At 43.1% G+C, this 21,474-nt stretch overlaps 2 protein-coding genes across 3 annotated transcripts; one reads left to right on the forward strand and one right to left on the reverse strand.

The window, feature by feature from the left end:
• Positions 1-596: 596 nt before the first annotated feature.
• On the forward strand, positions 597-3,933 carry prg4a (proteoglycan 4a). Its single transcript, XM_029131175.2, has 14 exons — positions 597-734; positions 809-925; positions 1,011-1,124; positions 1,204-1,257; positions 1,412-1,474; positions 1,607-1,672; positions 1,779-1,886; positions 2,000-2,107; positions 2,202-2,270; positions 2,350-2,489; positions 2,610-2,769; positions 2,853-2,945; positions 3,121-3,249; positions 3,328-3,933. The coding sequence occupies exons 1-14, from the start codon at positions 674-676 to the stop codon at positions 3,495-3,497; spliced, it is 1,452 nt and encodes a 483-aa protein (XP_028987008.1). The 5' UTR covers positions 597-673; the 3' UTR covers positions 3,498-3,933.
• LOC114844093 (nucleoprotein TPR-like) lies at positions 3,745-21,406 on the reverse strand. Of its 2 annotated transcripts, none has more exons than XM_029131174.3 (55): positions 21,130-21,406; positions 20,301-20,405; positions 20,133-20,197; positions 19,773-19,863; positions 19,540-19,643; positions 19,296-19,460; positions 19,126-19,218; positions 18,906-18,986; positions 18,621-18,708; positions 18,397-18,534; positions 18,121-18,215; positions 17,657-17,854; positions 17,445-17,552; positions 17,111-17,334; positions 16,818-16,981; positions 16,610-16,734; positions 16,360-16,508; positions 16,035-16,197; positions 15,726-15,860; positions 15,408-15,548; positions 15,108-15,324; positions 14,767-14,963; positions 14,345-14,485; positions 13,956-14,072; positions 13,663-13,866; positions 13,336-13,514; positions 13,067-13,214; positions 12,776-12,913; positions 12,260-12,391; positions 12,001-12,131; positions 11,631-11,841; positions 11,396-11,545; positions 10,964-11,056; positions 10,685-10,789; positions 10,417-10,608; positions 10,200-10,238; positions 9,921-10,097; positions 9,677-9,788; positions 9,403-9,596; positions 9,224-9,294; positions 8,935-9,134; positions 8,656-8,847; positions 8,352-8,461; positions 7,946-8,020; positions 7,528-7,764; positions 7,241-7,436; positions 5,862-6,067; positions 5,694-5,765; positions 5,491-5,582; positions 5,268-5,380; positions 5,099-5,197; positions 4,887-5,028; positions 4,582-4,679; positions 4,251-4,367; positions 3,745-4,065 (listed from the first exon to the last, which is right to left on the reverse strand). In XM_029131174.3, exons 1-55 carry the CDS (start codon positions 21,278-21,280, stop codon positions 4,010-4,012), a joined length of 7,536 nt encoding a protein of 2,511 aa, XP_028987007.1. In that variant the 5' UTR covers positions 21,281-21,406; the 3' UTR covers positions 3,745-4,009. The 2 variants fall into 2 exon arrangements, with proteins under 2 accessions (XP_028987007.1, XP_028987006.1); XM_029131173.3 differs by having other exon boundaries at positions 8,352-8,464; positions 21,130-21,405.
• Positions 21,407-21,474: the final 68 nt, after the last annotated feature.

The raw sequence follows: 21,474 nt of genomic DNA on the forward strand, positions 1-21,474 counted from the left end.
TATGGTCAGTGACGTTTGTAACCTTGCTGGAGTATTGGCCTGACGTGTTTTGCCTAAGTCTTGGCATTGCTAATAATATAGTCAGATACAATGAATTAAGGCACTGTAGAACATTCTGAATCCACATCACACCACAGTGAGCTGTCACTACGTTGACCCCTCTCATTTTTCATCTCTTTTCATCGCAAGACATGTGTAGACACGTTTTATGACCCAGAACAACTGAAAGGCCACATGTTAAAACCACATGAAAAACAGTGTCATGATGTATTGTAGAACTATGACTACTATGACTAGGTGATAATTGAAAAGATAAAAATAAATATCCAAAAATGCAAAGATTAAAAGGCTGAAACAACAGTAACAGTAAATGGAGCCTGATGCTCTTTGGTCTCTTTTGAAAGACGTTACTGCAGTTTGTGTGGGAGTTCATTTGTGGCCAGTGTGGTAAGGTTAAATGTGCTTTGGCAGCTTTTAATTAGTGCTGGGGTGTAGTGTGTGTGTGTGTGTGTGTGTGTGTGTGTGTGTGTGTGTAATAGTGTCTCAGGGCCTTGGTCTCCTCTATAAAGCCAACAGCCCAGCAGGTTGTGAGAAAAGAGCAGACCTGACACACTGACGAGGTAACTGACTCCGAGTCACAGCTACCGTTGAGTCTAGGTTAAAAACGAGGAGGATGAAGATGTGGCTCCTGCTGCTCGGCCTCGCTGTGACCTCTGCTGCCGCTGCTGGACCAGGTGAGTGCGGCACCAACCTGTGAATTCAGCCGCCCTCTCTGGCACTTTGTGCTGAATCCTGCGTGTCTTTGAAGGCAGCTGTGCGGGTCGTTGTGGGGAGGTGTACACCAGAGGTCAGCAGTGCGCCTGCGACTTCAGCTGCCTGCAACACCACGAGTGCTGCCCAGACTTTGAGAGCACCTGCACCACAGGTAACACGCCGCTGATCGTCGATCGGCACGCCTCCCTCTGACAGGCGGAGGTGACAGCGTGCTGGTGTGTGTGTGTCGTCCTCAGCTCAGTCCTGCCTGGGTCGCTGTGGTGAGGCGTTCAGGCGTGGTCAGCCCTGTGACTGTGATCCTTTGTGCATCGGTTACAACACCTGCTGCCGTGACTACCGGCTGCACTGCGGTGAGGATCGTCAACCGCTCTTAAAAAAAACACAAAATAAAGCAACAGGGCATCATGTGTGTTGTCTCTGTGTCCACAGATGCCAGCGTGTCACACCCCAGGACCTCCCAGCATGTGACGGCAGCGTCTGCAGGTTGGCAGCACAGCTTTACTCTTTTCCATTCATATCACTGTATAGATCTCGTATACTCATTATTCAAACCTGATAGTAAAGCAAGGTTTATTAAGTTCAAACAGTGTTCAAGCTTTAGTTATTTGTGATGTTATTCCTATTCTGTTTAACTCAGGCAAACGTAAACCACAGAGGAGCAGCAAAGAGTCTAACAGTGAGAGCGAGGAGTGGTTCACAGGTGAGACGCAGCTCAAGGTCTTTGTCTGAAAGACTCTATAATAATATCCTCCAGTCTCATTGTGATATTATTCCTATGTAACAAGTATGTCTTTTCATAATGTCGTATATATTTATTATCATATTGGTCAAGGTGCGTTCGGCCTCCTTGGCCGTCTACCTGCCCGTTCTGCAGTATCAACTCATCAGTTACAACACGGTGGGAATTCCTTTCTTTTTATCGCAATCTTCCACTATCAGTCTTCATTAAATAATTATATGAACACAGTGCCTGGCTCATCATTAGAGAATGTGTCTCCCTACAGGTGTGCTCCCAGCGTCCATCCCTACGTCTCCAAACTCAGCACGGGGCTCCTCTCCGCATGGCTATGGTGCACCTGTGAGCCACGGAGCTCCGTATGGGCCACATCAAGGTCAAAAACAAGGAGTTGTTTATTTAAGGGTGGATTTTTACCAGTAACATCTTTTACTGTAAATCATTCTCCTAGATGCGTTTAGTGTTTTATTATGTTATGGAAATTCACAGGTCTGAGCAGCCCTGCCGCGTACAGGCCCCGACCCAGCACCATGCAGGATGGGGCCCAGGCCTTGGGGCTCTCTGTGGTGGAGGGAGGCACAGAAGCACCAGGCATAGGTGGAGAGCATGGTTTATAGTCTGTTTATACATGTCTAAGGTTCTGGCAGGTTTAATGGCAGTTCTGTATGCTGTGTGTTGTGTGTGTTTCTAGGCTTGTGCAGCGATTCTCCCATCAACGCACTGACAGCTCTCAGCAATGGGACGCTGCTCATATTTAAAGGTCATTGCATTCGCTGTAACGTTACCTCACGTTTGCCTGCGTTTACTGATGGAGGAACAATGTGTGGTGTTTGTCTCAGGCGAGCTGTTCTGGTCGGTCGACCCCGTCACTCGCACCGTGGGTCCTCCACAGGGAATCACAGACACTCTGGGCGTCCCTGCTCCCGTCACCACCGTCTTCACACGCAGCAACTGCCACAGAAACACCTACATCATCAAAGTACATGTTCCAAGGTCACTCCGGACTGATAGCTGGGATGGCAGGGAGAGGCATAGAGGGTAGCAGCTACACCACCAGCCCTGTTACTAAGCATCTCTCCTTTTCACCCGCCTCATCCAGGGAGACCAGCTCTGGCGTTTTGATGAGAACATGGTCATGGAGCAGGGATTTCCCAAACCTCTAGCTTCTGAATTCCCAGGAGTGATGGGAAGAATCAGTGCTGCACTGGCAGTACCAGCCACCAGGAGCTCACTGGAGACGGTGTACTTCTTTAACAATGGTGGGGAGGTCGGGTATTAAATAAGTACTAGATTCAAAGTCTCAGTTATACCTCAGCTAACTGTAGCTTGACCCGTTGCCTAGGAGACGTCATTCAGAGGTTCACCTTCTCACCAGACAGCACTCCGTCCTGCAGCGCTAGAAGCTCTTTGAAGACACAGCTGCCACGAGCAGCTGGTTAGTAATGAAGCAAATATCACGTTAGCTAAATGTATTTATCTTCATTTATTTTATATATTGATTGCATTTTCATACAGCCTGTCTGAATGAAAACGTTTCACCCTGTGTCATCAGGCTCAGCTGGACTGATTATGTGTAATTATTTACACAAGCATTTCTTTCTCACACCCAGACGTTCTCCTGAGTGGAGAGATCAGCATCAAAGTGTCTCTGAAGGGATTCCCCAACCCGGTGACGTCAGCTCTGTCCATGCCCAGCCCCCAAAGGAGCGACAGATACCACCACTATGTCTTCACTGGACGTAAGAACTCCTTTCAACGATTAACACTAAACACGAACCATACGATTTAAATGGCTTGAACCTGTGTTGTCTCTGCAGCACTCTTCTTCAGCGTCCACATCGCAGACAACTGGCCAGCACCAACCCAACCTGACCCATCTTCAGTTCTTGTACCTATCCTCAGCCCGGACGCCATGGCAACCAACACAAGAACCCAGAGTGTTCACCGGCCACCCAACTCCATCACAGTCTGGCTGCGCTGTCCCTGATTGGGAGATACAGTAACTGCACTTCTTGTTTCCGCTTTAGCACAGCATGACTTCAGAGTCAATTGAAATAAAAGTAGTGATGTCTCGATTTTTGTGAAAATGTAAAGCTTGGTTGCATTTGATTGTGCAGTGGGTAAATACCACCTTTTTAGGCCACAAATGTGGAGTCCAGAACAGGTGGAGTCAGTGATGCTTTTGCTGATCTATGTTTTAAAGGGTTTTATGTCACACGTGGAAGGACACTGAAGACATTTTTATATATTGCTGCTACTTTATTATTACAACATGTTTATAAACAAAACAATGATAAAACAAAATGTAGAAACTAAAAAGAGCTACTCATCTGAATACACCTGACAGAAGAAGTACAACTCACTAACTGCATTTTAAGACAAGGGTCTGATGTTTTGCATTTGATTGGACCAAAAAAATAAATCCTAATTCAGGAATTTAGCCAATTACGCATTAGCCTACATTTTCTTCTTTGACAGGATTGGCTGCTAAGATCTGCATTATGAGATGCCTCCTCTACTCATTGTTCCCCCCCTTCCTCCTCTAGACATGGTTCCTGGAAAGCAAACAATTATTTTTTTTGGAAGAACGAATTTTAAAATAAATGCCAGATGATCATGAGTATTCCTGTAATATGTAATGCTGCTCTGCTTACTGCATTTCAATAAACAAGTTCTGCTCTAAGTGCTTCTGTCATATTCAGTGACTATTGTGCAGAAGTTCCATTACCAAGACTTTTACCTCTGCGGTTGAGTAACGTCCTGGCTTCCCCTCTCCCTGCTTTGCCTCCTCTGCCGGTCATGCTGCTGATCAGAGGCTGACTGGGGAGTGTGCGGCGTTGAGGAACATTGCTGGTGTCTACCAACAAAGACACAAATTTAAAAGTTGAACCAATAACTCTGTCCTAATGGGTGTCTCTCCTTACTCCCACTCCTGTGTTTTCATTGTTTTAGCTAAAGCTGTAATACAAATCATATTTGTAAGTTATGTTATATCATATATTTCAAGTTGAAATGGATTTTGTTAGTTGAACTGTATTATAGACACAAGGGACGTGAACAGGATAAATTACCAGGTTCTTGGCTGGTGGATGGCAGTGATGCATCATCACTCTGCTGTCCGGCTGGGTCCATATCTGACTGACCCTCTAAAGGAGATTCAATACGAGCACTGAAGAAAAGACAACGTCACATGAGGGTCCATAATAAAACATTATTCTGAACATGGTTTAATTAAAAGAAAACTTTCCACCATAACTGCTTGTTGCAAGTCACACCTTCATTTAAGTTTCTAGAATGTCAAGAAACTCTAAATAATAAATCTATGAGCAGTCTGAGTGTAATTCATTTAGAGTTATGGTCACATACTGTTGCTTACCCTTCTCTGTCCTGCTCCATGAAGACCTCATCTCCGTCGTCTGCAGGTGTAGCCATACTAGTAGAGGCCGTTACCATAGGAACAGACTGGGAGGACATGTTGTCACCACTGTCCGAGGGTGCAGACTCTGTGAACACTGTCACTGATAAAAGACTGAAAGTTAGAAACGCTGATGTAGCATTTATCAATGGGTTTGACAGTGTGTGTCTTACCTGGTGCAGCCACTTGGAGCGGTGTGGTGGGCACGCTCCTTCCTCCTCCATCTTCATCGTGAGCAGCCAGGAACAGGGGTGACTCGTACATTCCCAAACCTACAACATACAATTAAAGTGTCATAAACGGGAATCCCCCGACTATGATGATCTCACCACTTTTGTGTACCTCCTTGAGATGCCAGCTGTCCCAGGTCAGAGTGTGAGGCTGATGTCTGAGCCAGCAGGTCTTCTGGAGGACCAAACCTAAACCTGGTGGACAGACCTGCTACCTGAGGAGAACTAAGGAAATGACTTACATAAATAAGTATTTTTGTTTGTTGATTCCTACTGATTTAGTACTGACTGTATTTATCTGACTGGAACATCATAACTATTACTATTATACTAACTGTATAGCCTCAGCGAAGCCATCATTGCGGTGAGGGACCACCAGAGTGGGAGTGCTGGGAACCATCCGGTCGTCATCGTCAAAGAAATGTTGCTGTAATGCATAAAACAATACTGGCTTGAACATTAACAGTGTAACGGTAAGTGTGACAATGATAAGTAACATCACTGAACAGATATAAACAATTTCCTCACACTTCCTTACCGTACTGCCTATTCCAGGAGTTAATTGAAGTCCACGTCCTACTGAAGGTCTGCGCAGCTGGGAGGACTGTCGCTGATGGATAATTATATACATAAACATTGATACATATATTTTGCAGTTTGCGAGCTGAGAGATTCAAGGCCATGTGACACACTAAACCTAATGTACCTGTGTGTGTGGAGGCCCCAGCTCTGAAGCCGGAGGCTGGATATAGAGCCTTGGTGGGAGGGAGTGAGAGAGCCGACGGGGATGGGGAAGGCGAGGTGTGAGTGAAGAAGTGAGGGAAGGTCCCAAGGACAAGGAGGCGGCTGGGGGGAGGTGCACAGGCTCTCTGAGGGAGTCAGAGTCTGATGTATGGCTACTGCTGCCTTCACCTGAAACAAAGGAATTAATCACATGAGCATATTTCAGAATAGTTAAACTAAACCACACACACACACACACACACACACACACACACACACACACACACACACACACACACACACACACACACACACACACACACACACACACACACACACACACACACACACACACACACACACACACACACACACACACACACACACACACACACACACACACACACACACACACACACACACACACACACACACACACACACTCTGGGGCCTTCTTATTGTCTTAATAATTTGTCTTAAAAATAATAATGATTGGCCACAATCAAGATAAAATGATAAGAAAATGTAATATATATATATGTAACAATGAACACTGAAATACATCTTCTTCTCTTACTTGAACAATATAGTTAGGACCTATGTGCATGAAGCAAAGTAAAATGTTGGATGGATATTCTAAACTTTATAATAACTTACTGGTTTCTGCCTCCAGGCAGCTGTGCCACAGATCACATACTGTCAGTGCATTGACCTTGTGGCTAATGTTTATCTTATCATTTAGACCCCAACCACTCAAACAAGCCAGATTCCTAGAACCAAGGCTCTAGGGAGTTGCCAACAACATTGGAATGAGTAATGAGTTAAATCATTTTCTTAAAAAACAATAATATAAGAAGCAATAATCAATAAGTAGAAAGTTGCCTTGCTTTCGATATGTATCACCAGAGAACCAGACTCATCCGAATTCAAGTTTAAAGAAAAATAAAAACTTGTGATTTTTATTACTTATAATTTATTACTTATTATCTTGCAGAGCATCTTGGCTCTGAATCCCAGAGTGAAAACACATGCTCAGATCATCTCCACACACACACACACACACACACACACACACACACACACACACACACACACACACACACACACACACACACACACACACACACACACACACACACACACACACACACACGATTAAGATTGTTAAAGAACAATGAGCTTTTCTCAGTTTTTAGAGTTTACAAAACAGTTTTTGAGATTGTTAAAGAACAATGAGCTTTTCTCAGTTTTTAGAGTTTTTAGGTATTGTTGTTCCCTGGACAGAATGATAACAACAGTATATTACATATGTGCTGGGTTATGTGTAGGTGGTTTTGGAAGTATGTGGGTGGCCAAGCTCACCACTGTGTGACGCCTCAGAGGGACGCTGGGAGTCTGAAGACGTCCCACACACATTTTCCTCAGTTCTGGAAGGTCCTGATGGGTCGTCTTCTCCCTCAGCCTCCCTGCTCGCCTCATTACTTTCGTTTCCTCCTCTCATTCCACCATAACCAGCACCATCCTCATCTTCATCATCGTCATCTTCCTCATCTTTATACTGAGGTGGAAACAGACAGATGTGTTTTTTTTACTTCAGACAACAAATCAAAGCATCATCAAAGAATCTTTTGCAAGTCAAAAAAACCAACCTCTTCCTCCTCCTCCTCTTCTTCCTCCTCCTCCTCCTCTTTGTCATCGGCATCTTCCTGCTTTTCCTCGCCCTCTTTGCTCTCACGGCTCTCGCTGTCTGTGTCAATCACAATCACGTCCCGGACTATGGAGCCCTGAGAGGACATCTGATCGCAGGGGACTGACTGTGACGCACCCTCTTCCTCAATGTCCTCATCGTTGTCAGCCAAGACCGGGAATTCCTCCTCTGGAAGTGCCTAAGTCCCAAACATAAACCAGTTTAACATTTTAATCAATGTGGGAATATCTAAAATCTGGTCATACTGGTGTGACCCACAGTTGTGGGTCCACATGTTGTTCGTGGAGGCATGTGACACATTTCCTGCCATATAGTAACACCTTCCTTAGCTTATCCTGTTCCTTTCATTAGCGACTGACCTGAGCGTCATCTGGTGAATCCTGTCGCTCTTCCTCATCCCGCATCTCTCCTTCCATCTCCTCATCACCTTCCATCTGAAATGCACAAAAAAGGACAAGCAATAAGACTGGTTTGAACACCAAGATCACTTAGAGCTAAATACACCATCCCCATATTGGCGTATCACATCGGTATGGAATCCACTAAGGTAAACCAGAACAGTGTGTGTGTTTTAGTAAAAGCACAGGAACAGGTTTGGTTTGGAAGCACTACATTTTCAACACTACATTCAAATACAACAAATACAACAAATCTTTGAGAGAATCAAGCCATTAAGCCTTTTGATCAGTTTTTATCAGAGTTTTTATTGCATGACATGTCCATCTGATGTTACTCTAATTGAATCCTCAAACAACAGGGCCATACCTGCATTGCAATAGTTGGTTTAAGACGTAGTTTTTTGGTGGTCGGTGGTGTGTGTGAGCTTTCTGGTCTGCTCTCCTCTTCCTCCTCATTCTCTCTGCCACGCTTTGTTCCTGCTTTCCGTCATAACGATCACATACACACACCCAAGGACATCAGTTAACACAAAAACTATCTACAGTCCAACAGATATGACAAATAGTAAAAACACTATCAGCTCGTAAGACCAGAGCATCTTCACTATTCACATGTGGCCTGAGGATAGGTATCCAAAGCTAAAGTAGTGGTGGGAAATGGTTAAACTAACCTGCTCCCATCAGTGAGGATGTAGTTGGTCGCTCAACCTCAATGCTGGGCCCTGCATCCTGATTGGTTGCCTGCTGCTGGGTGGGCTGGACAAATGCTGTGGTCTGTGTGCTGGTTGGCTGCGTTATAGAGGTGGGTGCATTCACCAGGCTGGAGGTGGTAGAGTGTACTGAGGCTCCCACACTCAGCAGCACTAACCGAGAGATGTACTGTTAGTTTTTTATTCAAAGTCTTTAAAGCAACAACAATCCCCTACTAAGTTCTACTGTACTTCTCTCACCTTCTTGGCTTTCAGACTGTGTAGTTGGCATAACAGTGGCAGTAGGCGTCGGAATGGAGACAGTTGTTGGGGTAACCATGGGTCGAATGCTGGCACGCGGCGTGGCCTTGCTGCCAGTTGAGGGGCTAGGCTTGTTGCTGGGAGATGGAGTACTTTGGGTAGGGCGGATATTAGCAGTGGGCGGCTCTGACATGCTGGAACTGAGCATGAATATATAAATTAAATCGATAGGTTACACCCACTGACTAAAAAAAAACAATCATTTACAAGTCTAGTATCAGTTAGTTACCATCCTCTGTCTTGAGCTGTGCTTTTCAAAGATATTTGTCTCTGGTCCGCTGATTTGGGCTGGTCACCCACCTACACAGTGAGATGACAGTCATATAGCTGATAAGTCATTGTCTCTTTTATTGTCAAGTCAATGATAAATCGCATCACTCATTTCTCTGTCTAGCCTGATCCATGTACCTTCACTCCACCCTGTTCCTGTTGTTCATCTCTGGGGTCAGTGTGTGTCTGTGCACCTCTCAGCTCTCTCAGTTCTCTGTCTTGCCGAAGAAGTCGACCTTCATACTGAGACTTGAGGGCACTCATCCTCACCTCTAGTTCTTCCTTACTCTGTATAAGCTCCTCCACCTCCCGACTGAGCTGCTCTTTAGCATCTGTAAGATAAGGGTTCACGTGACACATGTAAAAATGTGTGACACAAGATCTTCTTTAGGTTGGTGAAACTGTGACTGACTGTTTAGTAAGTTGATTTTGGTCTTGGCTCCAAGGAAGGCCTTTTTAGTCTTTTCCTCTTTGTCAGCCATCTGCTGTTTAATCTGCTCCTCTCGATTCTTCGTCTCAGACAGCTATGGAACAACAATTTACCATCTTACAGCTGTTGCTTGTAAAGGCTTGCAAACACACAAATATTATATCATTTTCGCAAGAGGTAGATAAACGTGCCCATTATTCTTCATATAATCGAACATGTTTTGTACCTCGTGTCTGAGTTTTGCCAGCTCCTCTTGTAGTGCCTGGTTTGCATCACTGGCTGCAGTAGCATCACTGGCCTGGGGATGTGGCCTGGGTGTGGCTCGGCCAGCTTCGTTAGCCTGCTTGGCTTCAGTTAGCTGCTCCTGCAGATTCTTGTTGCATGCGTCACGCTCAGCAACCGTCTGACAGAGCAGACAAAGTGGACACATTTTTGGTGAGGCATGTAAGGAATATGGAATAAACTTGTATAATATTATAGGTTGAATTTTATAATAAACACCAACCGTATGCAGACTCTCAAGCTGCCCTTTGAGCTCAGTCACCTGTTTAGAGAAAATACAAGTACAATGTAATATCAGTTCAGCCCCCCAAAATATATTGTTATTTCTCAGTTGCTTGTATTCACATGAAAGTATAAACTCTGTTTAATTAATAATATCCAACCACCCAACTAGACACCAGATTCTGCATGACAGTTATGAGGCAGGCCCTAATCCTCACTTTGCTTTCTGCTTGGCTTAGAGCAGTCTTGAGATTGACAACTTCCTGGCTGTGACTCTGTTGAAGCTCTTCCTGACGAGTGAGGTTGAGCTGCTGGACTTCTTTAGACTGCTGGAGCTCCCTCTGGATTTGCAGAATCTGATTCTGACGAGCTTGAGCTTGAGATTGAGTGGCTTTCAATTGGTTTTGTACCTGTGATTTAAAATATTGTCAGATAACTTTGTTGTTTTTTTGTATTGTAAGTTAGTTTCCTGCCAGCACTACTTACCTGCTGGACCTGGGTCTTGGCTTGTTGGAGCTCTTTCTGGGTCTGGGTCAGCTGATTCTGATTTTGCTGCAGTTGAGACTGTGATTGGGACAACTGGGACTGAACCTGTAAAAATCAAACAAGTGATGACTAAAGGAGCAATTTTACTACTGACTCTGATATTCCCCCTGTCATAAACAAACTATTTTCTATTCATCGTACAGCATTTAAAATGTGTTTCCGGTCTTATTTGCATCTTCACATTCCATTTTTTCGAAGAATGTGTATATGCTTCATTACCTGTGTTAGCTGGTTCTGAACCTCCTGCAGCTTGTCCTTGGTCTGCTGAGTTTCCTTCAGGGCACTGTCTAACTCACGCTGGGACTTCTGAGTCTGGTGACACAAATCAAATTTCACAGCAACAGGTTTAAACATTAAAACAGTTGTGACTATGTATGTGTGTCTTCAGAGGCAACATTCTAATTAACAACCCTAGCGCTTTAGTATGACACCAACAATAGAGACGATTTCTTTGTTGCTACAATTGAATCAGATTAATTCTTGGCCACAATTTCAATGAGTCAGTGCATATATATAAAGCAGTAAGTTAGGACTGATAAACTTGACTATGCACTTATAAAGGAACGTCACCTGAGCTGTTGCCAACATAGTCATTCACTAAATATCTATAAAATCCTGATGTTCCATTAATCATATGTATCCTATCCTCACCTCTTCCTGTTTTTTCTGCACATCTTCTTTCAGGGTGTTCAGTTCCTCTTTGGTCTTGTTGAGCTCCTCCTGAGCTTTATTGAATGCCTGCTGTAGTTCCTGACTAGGATTTGCTTCACCTCCTGGTTTACCTGCCGTTTCCAAAACCATCTGCAACACACAAAAATAATTCCTCATTTTTAATTTTGCCCGTCCTCACTTGGTGGCTTACCGCTAAAACAAAGCCCACTCTCACCTTGTCATGCTGGGCTTTAAGTTCCTCATACTGGGTTTTGTAGCGTCGCCCAATCTTCTTGACTTGTGTGATGGTCTTGTTTTTCTCCAGGATGTCGTTGGTCTTTGTTTCCAGGTCTTTCCTCACAGTGTCTCTTTCTGACGTTAGACGTGCCACAGCGTCTCTGAGGGCTTGCATCTGAGACTGAGCAGAGTTATTGCTGCCACTGGATCTGATAAACAAAATATTCTCAGTCAGTTTATATAAGTATAAACTCTTATTGAATATCTACTAATGGGCCAAATACACTTAGAATTTAATGCTGCATTGTGGTTTTATGATCATTAAAGGTTTCAATGTGTGTGTGTGTGTGTGTGTGTTGCATCTACACCTGGCCAGTTCCGTCTTTAGCTTGGCCACCTCTTCAGCTAGCTGTGCGATGCGCTTCTGCTGAGCCTCTCTCTCATTGGTCAGTTTTTGCTTTTCCTCCAGGTCGCCATCCTTCTGTTGACTAAGCAGCGACTATGGAAGGTCAACACAGTAAAGTTTAGATCAAAAGATAATAAATAAAATAAATGAACAGCATGTAAGGACTGAAGAAGTCTAGTGGAACAGATGACACATAAACACATGTATATACAATTAATTACTTGTGTTCTGTTCTTCCAGCGTTTGAGGTCCTCCTCCAGGAGTCGCTTATCAGCCTGCAGGGAGCAGTTTTTCTCTGACAGCTGAGACAACGAGTGATGCAGCGGGCTGATGTCCGACTGGAGCTTTGTCACCTTACAAACAGAAATTACATCAACATGAACCTAAATGAAACCTAAATAGTAGTAGCATTTTTACTCAGAAGTCACTCTCTGCCCCTCACTTTATTTTCAATTGTCCTAGACTCAGGCGTGACACTGTGTGCTCTTTAACTTCTGTTTGCACAAACGTTTTTTGACTAAGCCAAATGAAACTTAAGCACATATAAAATAGCAGCTCTGTCATGATTGCCATTACTACAACTTTCTCATTGATCCATTTCTGACACCCAAATATGTACATACATGTTTGGGACAAGTCCTATCTATGAATTAACAAAATGCTTCTTGAAAGACCTGTATTATTCAGCTGCGTGTAGTCAATCGCACTTTTCTAGTAATCTAACACCTGGATCTTACTTTGGCCTGAGCTTGCTGCAGCTCCTGCTCCAGTTTATCTTTGTCCATTTTCAACATCTTGTTCAATTCTTGAAGAGCACCAATAGTCTCCATCTTCTTCAGCTGTTCTTCCTGCTGGGCCAGTGTCTTGGCTGTAGCCTGAGAGAAGGAAGGAGGCCAGAGAGACAGATCAGTTAAAATTCATATAATATACAGCTATTATTCTTCACTCTATTCAAGTGACAAGACTTTGAATGAAAGAATGGTGTGTGGAACATTTTGTGTTCATTCATTTATTCATTAATTTCCTACCTGCATCCTTTCCCTCTCAGCATTCAAAGATTCCTGCAGCTCTTTTAACTCTCTGTCTTGGTGTTTCACTCGCTCCTTGTAGCGAAGAGCTTCTCCCTCAGATGCCTCACTTTGAGCCACAGCGATCTGCTTTTCCCGCCGCACAAACCTAAACCACAAGAGCATGTTTACTAGAGTGAATACAGACATGTGACATTTCTGACTGCTACTGAAGCTGGAATGACTCGTCCAGAAAATAAACACGGTGTTGCCTGCTTATAATGCAGTACCTGAGAATTTCAAGTATCTGTTCAGTGGTCTTCCCTTCCTCGCTGAATGACAGGTCCAGCTGCTGCTGTTGCTGTTGCTGCTGTCGGTTCTTGGAGGCCATTTCATCCATCTGCTCGTGCAAGAAAGTATTCTGCTTCCCCAGCTCCTCACAGCGCCTGCTCTGGCTTGATAGTTCCTCCTAAGGGTAAGGAACAATTTATTTTTGTTACCTTAAATAACAAAGTTAGTCAGAAAAAGGCCAGCTTTAAATTTTAAAGCACTATAAAACTGTTTGGACTCAGATGTGTAGTTTCTTCTCAATTACCCAAATCTTGGGTTTGTCCTACCTTCAGCTGCCTCTCCAATGTGTTCCAAGCTGCTGCTTTCTCCTGGAGGAGGGAGGAAGTCTTGGCCAGTTGCTCCTCTAACTCCCTTCTTTGTGCTGCTTCTTGTTGGGATCTTTTCTTAAGCTCCTGCAGGGCTTCCACATCAGCAGCATGAAGCATTAGCTCCCGCTCGTATTTAGCCTGTGCCTCTCCAGCCAGCTTTGTCTGTTACAGTTGGTCAAACAATGAATTCAAACATAAAAAAAGAGTCGTAGACATATCCAGACTGGGACAATATACAAATGTTTACGGACCTGTAGCAGGCTTTCCTGTATGGCCTTCTGTTCCAGTGTAACAGCAGCAGTGGATCTCTCCAGCGCCTCCTGCTGCTCTGCCTGACTGGCTTTCAGGCTGCGCTGCAGCTCAATGACCTGGTCAAAGACAGAAAGGAAATTGACTCCAGATACTTGAGGATTAAATACTGACAGAAAGGTCAGTGCAAAAATGCATCTGTGTACAAAAACAGTTAGTCTTAGTTGAGTTATAAACTGGTTCCCTGATTTGTGTGCAACCCTGCAGAGCTCAGCAGTTTATTGGTGTCTGTTGATCTTAATGCTCTTGTTCTGCACCGAGAACAAAACCTGCATGTAAACAGCAGGTTTGACTTGAAAAAAAAAATGAACCTGTCAATAAACAGACTTACTTGTTTCTCCACTGCATCCAGAGCCTTCCTCTTTTCTTCTTGCTGCTGCTGCTTCGCTTTCTCTGCTTCTAAAATCCTTTTCTCCAGCTGCTGCTGCACTTCTACTGACTCCTTCAGTCGAAGCTCCAGAGGAGAGCGAGACTAGAGGTGAGCAGGATCCAGATTAACAACGATTAAATCATGCTTTCAAAAAGACTTTTATTGACATATATTTAAACATTGTCAGTCTACATTTGGACAAACTGTGGCTTCTCTTTGTGGCAAAAGCAGAAACCTCAGTTATGAATAATAAAAACAAGATTATTGGAGAAAGTTTGTCAAAGATTGCCTTAGCATCCAACAACTCTACTGTGAAGGTGTTTTGAGAAAAGGACAAACATACAGCACAATGGTAACACAGCACAGCAACATGGGACTTTTACCTCCTTTTCTTTCTTCAGACTGTCTTCCAGAGTCTGTACCACAGCTCTGTACTGCTCCACAGTTTCATTAGCGTTCTCCAGCCGTTCTGTTAATTTGTTAATCTGCTCCTCAGCAGTGCGCAGATGACCTTTAACCTCTGCAAGCTCCTGCTCTAACTGGCTGGCCTGCTGGGAGGCTGCTGGCCCCGGAGACCGTACTATGGGTACACACAGGAAAAAAATAATCTGAAGTGTACTGTAATTACAGATGATGTACTTCACAAGTGGATGTCCTTGTGTATAAGATGGGTTTTAGTAATATTTGTGATCAACAGTCACAAGTCTGCAGATAAGTTGTTTACCTCTTAGTGGGGCTCTAAGGGATGCAGCTCTGCCAGCTGGAGTGGTGGTGCCGGCTGAGGTCGCACTGGTCTCAGACATTGATGTAGTAGCAGAAGCAGATGCCACCTGGGCTTTTAGTGCTACCACCTGCTGCTCAGCGCCACGCAACAGTTCTCTGGTCTTCTGCTGTAAGGTGTTTTGAGTCTCCAGTTGCTTCTTGGCCTCTAACAGCTGGGCCTGAAAAAGTAACAACAGAGGATTATGCTTACTCTACAAAAGCACTATACGTGGTAATGTTTGCATGCCAATATTCGACATACATCCATAGTGCGACCGAGGGCATGTCTCTGTGCTACTTCCTGCTCCAGCCTGGTCTTCATTGATGCCAGCTCTGTCTCCAGGTGCTCAATCTTGTTATTAAGTTGCTGGCGGGTCTCTGTCTCTATACGCTCTGTTGTTAACTAGACAAACATGACATTTAAGAATAAATTGTGAGAAAATTAAGTAAATGGGAAAATTAAATGGTTTTACTATAAAATTACTGCCGCACCTCCTTACTTATGATTTTACTGTACAAAAAGACTAGATGACATAAGATAAAAAGATGTTTCAGTTACTTAAAAAAATTAAAACGATACCTGTATGGTCTTGAGGTTGGTGAGCAGCAGGTTCTGGTTACGCTGCTCCGCTAGCATCGCTTCCTTCTCTTGCGTCAGTCTGCTTTCTGCTTGTCTTAACATGTCTTTCTCTTTAGTCAAGTTCTCCATACGTACCTGCAGAAATACACAGAAAAGAAACAGTGGCAGTGCTTCTAAGAAATTGATTTGATTTGATTATTTATCAAATTTGTTATATATTTATCTCCACAAGGACACATCATTTTGTTAAAAAACTTATGTCCCATTACAGTTCTATACGTACTGATGCCTACTGCTCTCACCCCTTACCTCGCTCAGTGCTAGTTTTTCATTGGCCTGTCGCAGGTCCTGGGTCATTGTGAGAATGACATGTTCATGGCGTTGGGCTGTTGCAGCCATTTTTTGGTTCCTGTCTTGTAGGGCAGAGATTTCTCTGCGGTATGCTGATACAGTCTCCTGGAGCATTTCATACCTGACAGAAGCAAAACAGACATAACTTATACTCTACAGAAATAAGAGCTGTAATGTAGAGTACTTTACGACTTCACTTGAGTTCATATACAAAATGTTTATCTATTGTACGATGAAATTTGTGAAAAAAACAAACATATATTTTATAGATTTTTGAACCTACCTCTTGTTGCTGAACTCAAGTTGAGAGGTGAGCTTGGCTTGCCTGGACCCAAGTTCTGTTACCTGCTTCTGCAGCCTGTCGTTGGTTTCATTAAGCATCCTGTCATTTTCTGCCTTCTCCTTCTTATACAGAATGAAGGAATCATTGATCTGAAAGCACAAATAATATAAACCATTGAAAATTAGGACATTCACTCATTTCCTATGCTACTCTTTGAAAAGTAATGTCTTGCTTGTGCATGGACCTGTACCTGTTTTACAGCAGCTTTAACCTGAGCACTCTGTGCTGACTCAGCGGCAGCAGCTCTTTGTGGAGTAGAGCGAGTAGCAGGGACTGATGGTCGAACTTGAGCAGGCTGGGGTGCATTATCTTGACCTAGACACACAATGTCAGCTCATTCTGTTAACACAAATCTCCTGACTCCTCTCCATAAAAGTCATACTGTATGACTATGTCACCTTGAGGAGGCAGGGTGAATCCAGTGCTCTGAGTCAGTAGGGCCTTGTACATGTCTCTCTGTCGGCCATTGGAATCAGCCAGCTGTTTCTGCTGATTCCTCTGTTCCTTTAGCTCTTCAACTTCCTTCTGAAGTTTATCCACACTAGTCTCTAACTCTGATACTCTGGAGAGAAAGACAGTCATAGGTTATATTTAATATATTATTTTCATAAAACTACTGAAAGATATTTGCACGAAATAGTACACCTTTTAATATAAATCGTCTACTGTGTAAGTAAGGTTTATATCCTACCGTGTTGATGTTATGAGGCTCTGCTGTCGATCCTTCTCCTCCTCCAGTTCTCTAAGCCTTCCCAAAAGGCTTTGGTTCTGTCTCTGCAGTTCACCCACACTGCGGAAAGACAGCTGCTGGGGACTGATGACCTCTGTGGTGCTGGAAATGTCGGCAGAGCTGGTGTCGTCCTTTGTCACCTGGTTACCTCTAGCTTCCTCCAGCTCCACCAGAAGAGCACACACCTGGTTCAGGAACAAAATAGTAAATAAAGGAATCTTAATGAATCGAAAGGAATCTGAAGTATTTTGTTTTTATCATTGCAATGTACCTATGGACTTTATATGATTGGTACCTGTGTAGATGTGTCTTTTAGCTGTCTCTCTATCCTCAATTTCTCTCTTTCCAGGACGTCACAGAGTTGTTTGGACTCCTCTTTCTCTTTCTGCAGACTGTAAATCTCCTAAATATAAGGCAGCATACAAGACGTAACAAAGCATGTTATCTAAAACCAAATATGTGAATGAAGTTTTGTGCATAAGGAAGCATTAAAAACCATACACAGACCTTTCGAGCCTGTTCCAGCTTGTTCCACATGGAGGCAGCAGATCTCTGCATGCTCTCATACTCGTCCCGCTGACGCTTCAGGACAGGTGCTTTGGACTCAACCTCTTGGACAATCTCATCCAGGACTTTGTTTACTCTCTTGGTCTCCTGTTTCTCAAGCAGGAGCTGTGTCTGACACTCTGAAAATGCATTATACAGCTATAAAAAAACAAAGAGAGGTGTTAACACTTCATTGTTCGACAATTGGCTTAAAGAAAATGGGCTGCTGACAGACAGCATTAGAAATCACGTTTATTCTTCTCAACACCAAATCTGTTTATTTTTATCCTTTTAGATCATAAATTCTTTCTTCTTTGCCATAAGTCACAGTGTGTCAGATATATACGGAGCACAGAGAAGATGCTGAATATTTCCAGGATATTCACATAAACCACATATTTGTTGTATTGCATTGGTGCACTCACATCAAAGAACTTCATGCCAGGCTTGACAATTGCAGAAATTGCAGCTGCTGATGGACACATGGAATCTAACTGCTCCTCGGTAAAAGAGGGAATGCCTGGGGTGAAGCGCACACAAATACAAGTATCAGGAGTGTGTGTACACACTCTATATATAGTCCTTAAAACAATACATACTGGAGGTAACAGTGACAGTGAAAGGTCTGTACAGAATCATGGCGGTTCAATTTTTTCACATACATTTTCTGCACTGTATAACATGTGTGTGTGTGTTCTTACAGCAGTGTTTGCCAGCATTTGTTGTTGTAGCATTTTCCAACTCTTTCTCCATCATGTTGATTTTTTCCTTCAACTCTGCTTCAAGTTGTTTCTTTCCTTCTTCTCCCTCAGTCACCTTTTTCTCTAAAGTCTTATTGGCTGCAATTACAGAGACATCAGTGCATAATTTGAAAAAGCTGTCATACTAAATAGTGTGCCCAGTACACATATGGGCCAGGTCTTACTTTCTCCAATTTCTTTAACCAGCTTGGTAAGCTCTTCCACTGCTCTGTTCAGTTCTTGGTTCTTGGTTTCCATATCTGTTGCTGCTCCCTGAAGGAAAGAAAAACATGTACCGGTACATCATATTCTGACTCACCAGCCCTACAAAAGGTTAGTACTTTCTTCTTATTAATAGGTTTTTAGTGAAAATTATTTGACGATGAATTAAGCCAGAGAATTAACATGTGGGCAATATCATGTTTAAACAATAAACCTATTTATTATTGGTGCCCAGCAGTGGCTCTCACCTTGTAGAGTGAGGACAATTTGACATGAGCATTAAGCTCATTGCGGTATTTCTCTTCCATTGCACTCTGCTCATCTTTAGCCTGGGGAAAGAAGGAAACATATGTGTTACATATATGTAATTTCTCTCCCACGAACAAAAACATTTGAAATTTGTCAAGTGCATCTTCACTAGTCTACTTGTGCAATCCTTCACATGAAACAACACTACAATGTTTGTACCTGTTTCAGTTTATTGTTGAGGTCTTCAGCTCTTTTACTCTGACTTTCACCAATTTCCTTTTGTGAAGCAAGCTGTCCCTCCAGCCTGGTGACCTGTTTAGGAGAACTTTATAGTGATGCCTCGTACTGTAGTTCAATTGGTGCTGTATATTGTGTTGTTTGCAGGTTACCTGCTCCTGGCTGTTCTTCAGACTTCCCTGCAGCTCCAGTATCTCATTGCCATTGTCTTTGTTAGTGTTTAGCAGTTCATCAGTTTTGGTCTTCAGTTCTGCAGTTAACCACTCAATCTTCTTCTCAAGTAACTCTTTCTCCTGCTCCATACGTTTCTCACGGTGCTAAAAAAAATCACAATGGGTAATCACAAGTCAACTTTAACATGGATCTGAGGTGGTCTCTGTGGAATCTGATATGTACCTTAATAGAAGCCTCAGCTGATAATAAATCATCTAATTTTAACTGCATCTCCATCTTGACTTTGTTGGTTTCTGTTAGCTTTTCGCTCAGACGTTTCACATCCTCTGCAACACACACAATGAAAAAATAGAAGAGCAAAGATTTTAACTCTGCAAATAAATGTGAAAAATGTCTGCTTGCAAGATTACATGAAAGGTTAAGTTTATGTCTATGTTAGACTACTGGTTGATTACCAGTAAGGTTCTCCGCTTCCTGTGTTCTCTTCTCCAGTAGCCTCTCCAGCTCTCTCTTCTCTGCCTCAATCTCATACCTGGCTTTTGTTTGCTACAGACAAACAGACAGATACTGGTAAAATATACAATTTAAAATAAATGGCACATGTTTGGCTGTTTAATACAAATCATTTCACTTACAATTCATATAAATTCTCCTTCAAATTATTCTAAGCGTTATATTACATAAATATACTGCACTGGTATATATACTGCAAGAAATTGGACATATATAATACAATGACTTACATCTGGCAACTTTCTTAGCAGATATCAATGATTAAAACACCATGTCCTTAGGACATGTACGAGCATGTCTACCTGTTGTGGTGCTTTGTGTTCATTGGTGTCTCCTTCTATTCCTTTGAGGGTGCTCAGCTCTTCACCTGTACAGAAGAGATATTAGATCATCAAAACTACTTCACTATCACGTCTAGACATAGACAAGAAAATGGATGTGAATACTATACAGTGTGTCCAAAAGCTCACTGAGTTTTTTGTTTTCCTCCTTGACCGTCTGCAGGTCTCTCGTGGCAGACAGGATGTGTTCCTGACTCTCTGCTAGTCTCTTTTCAATGTCAAAATACTGTTGTTCTGTAAGGACAGAGAAAGTTTAACATGAACAGAAAATTTGAACAGTACTAATTAATCATCAACAACAACTGGTTCCCGTTTAGTTTAGTCAATTTTAAACCTTTCTGTAGCTCTGCGTTGTAAGTAGACAGGAGCCTAAAAGTTAAGAAGTGCAGCCCATGCGTTTTTGCAAATATTTGTGTTGTTATAAAGGGCACAGTGACAGCTCTGGTCAACTACCGTGGATCACACTCCTATTAGCAGTTCATACACATAGAAGGACACTGTATCCCTCATTATTATGTTTCATCACAACCTTAAGTGGGCCCTGTCTACATTTAACATGGAGGCAGGAGCTCTAGCTCCAAACCAGTTGTCTCAGAGACGAGCAGTAACTCTTTTCTGGATGCTCTTTCATCCTGATCATTTAGAGGAATTCTTGGGATCTCGGGGACTCAGAAATGGGATAATAAAGGCCGTGTAATGTTTAATTAATGTAAGACGCGATTGTGTTGAATAAAGGCTGCGTTTAAAACATGTGGTTTACTTCTTTCATTTTCAAGAACTGGCCTATACCGATTTTTAGCTGCCGTTAGCGGGCTCTTACAAGCTCTGTATAACACACACGCTCTCAAATCTAGCTAAACATAAAAATATATACAGCTGCTGGTGGATATGACGTATATCTAGTATTAGCTTACAAGCTAGCCAGCAAACTGAATTAAACTTAGTCGATGCTACTCACCACTGTCTGCCTTGAAGCGCTCATGCTGTGTCCTGAACGCCTCGTTAGCATTCTGCAGCTCCGTCACAAACTTCTCGAGTTTGTTTTGGGCAGCTTTCGGGAGCTTACTCAACTCCGTCCGCTCCAGAACCTGCAGCAGGACGGCCGCCATTTCCTCCTAAGCTCTCGAAAAACAATAAGAAACTGACGCCAAACTTTAGTGAAATAACTTCTGCCGTATTTACCCGCAAACCCGTTGATGGCACAGAAAGCGTCAAGTCAGACTCGAGCAAGAGCCGGATGTCTCATTAACACCTTCAAAACAAAACTACCGTTGTCGGGTAGCGATAATTATAAGGAATATAA

This window comes from Betta splendens, chromosome 17 (assembly GCF_900634795.4).
Source record: "Betta splendens chromosome 17, fBetSpl5.4, whole genome shotgun sequence".
NCBI lineage: Eukaryota > Metazoa > Chordata > Actinopteri > Anabantiformes > Osphronemidae > Betta > Betta splendens.

What these genes read in the sequence shown, in the direction of transcription:
- prg4a (XM_029131175.2), top strand. Translation starts at nt 674, where the DNA reads ATGAAGATGTGGCTCCTGCTGCTCGGCCTCGCTGTGACCTCTGCTGCC. An exon ending in TGAGAGCACCTGCACCACAG is followed by an intron (nt 926 to 1,010) that starts GTAACACGCCGC and finishes TGTCGTCCTCAG; the next exon opens with CTCAGTCCTGCCTGGGTCGC. An exon ending in AACTCATCAGTTACAACACG is followed by an intron (nt 1,673 to 1,778) that starts GTGGGAATTCCT and finishes GTCTCCCTACAG; the next exon opens with GTGTGCTCCCAGCGTCCATC.
- LOC114844093 (XM_029131173.3), bottom strand. Translation starts at nt 21,280, where the DNA reads ATGGCGGCCGTCCTGCTGCAGGTTCTGGAGCGGACGGAGTTGAGTAAG. An exon ending in CTTGAGTTCAGCAACAAGAG is followed by an intron (nt 16,198 to 16,359) that starts GTAGGTTCAAAA and finishes TGCTTCTGTCAG; the next exon opens with GTATGAAATGCTCCAGGAGA. An exon ending in AGCTTGAGAGTCTGCATACG is followed by an intron (nt 10,098 to 10,199) that starts GTTGGTGTTTAT and finishes CTGCTCTGTCAG; the next exon opens with ACGGTTGCTGAGCGTGACGC.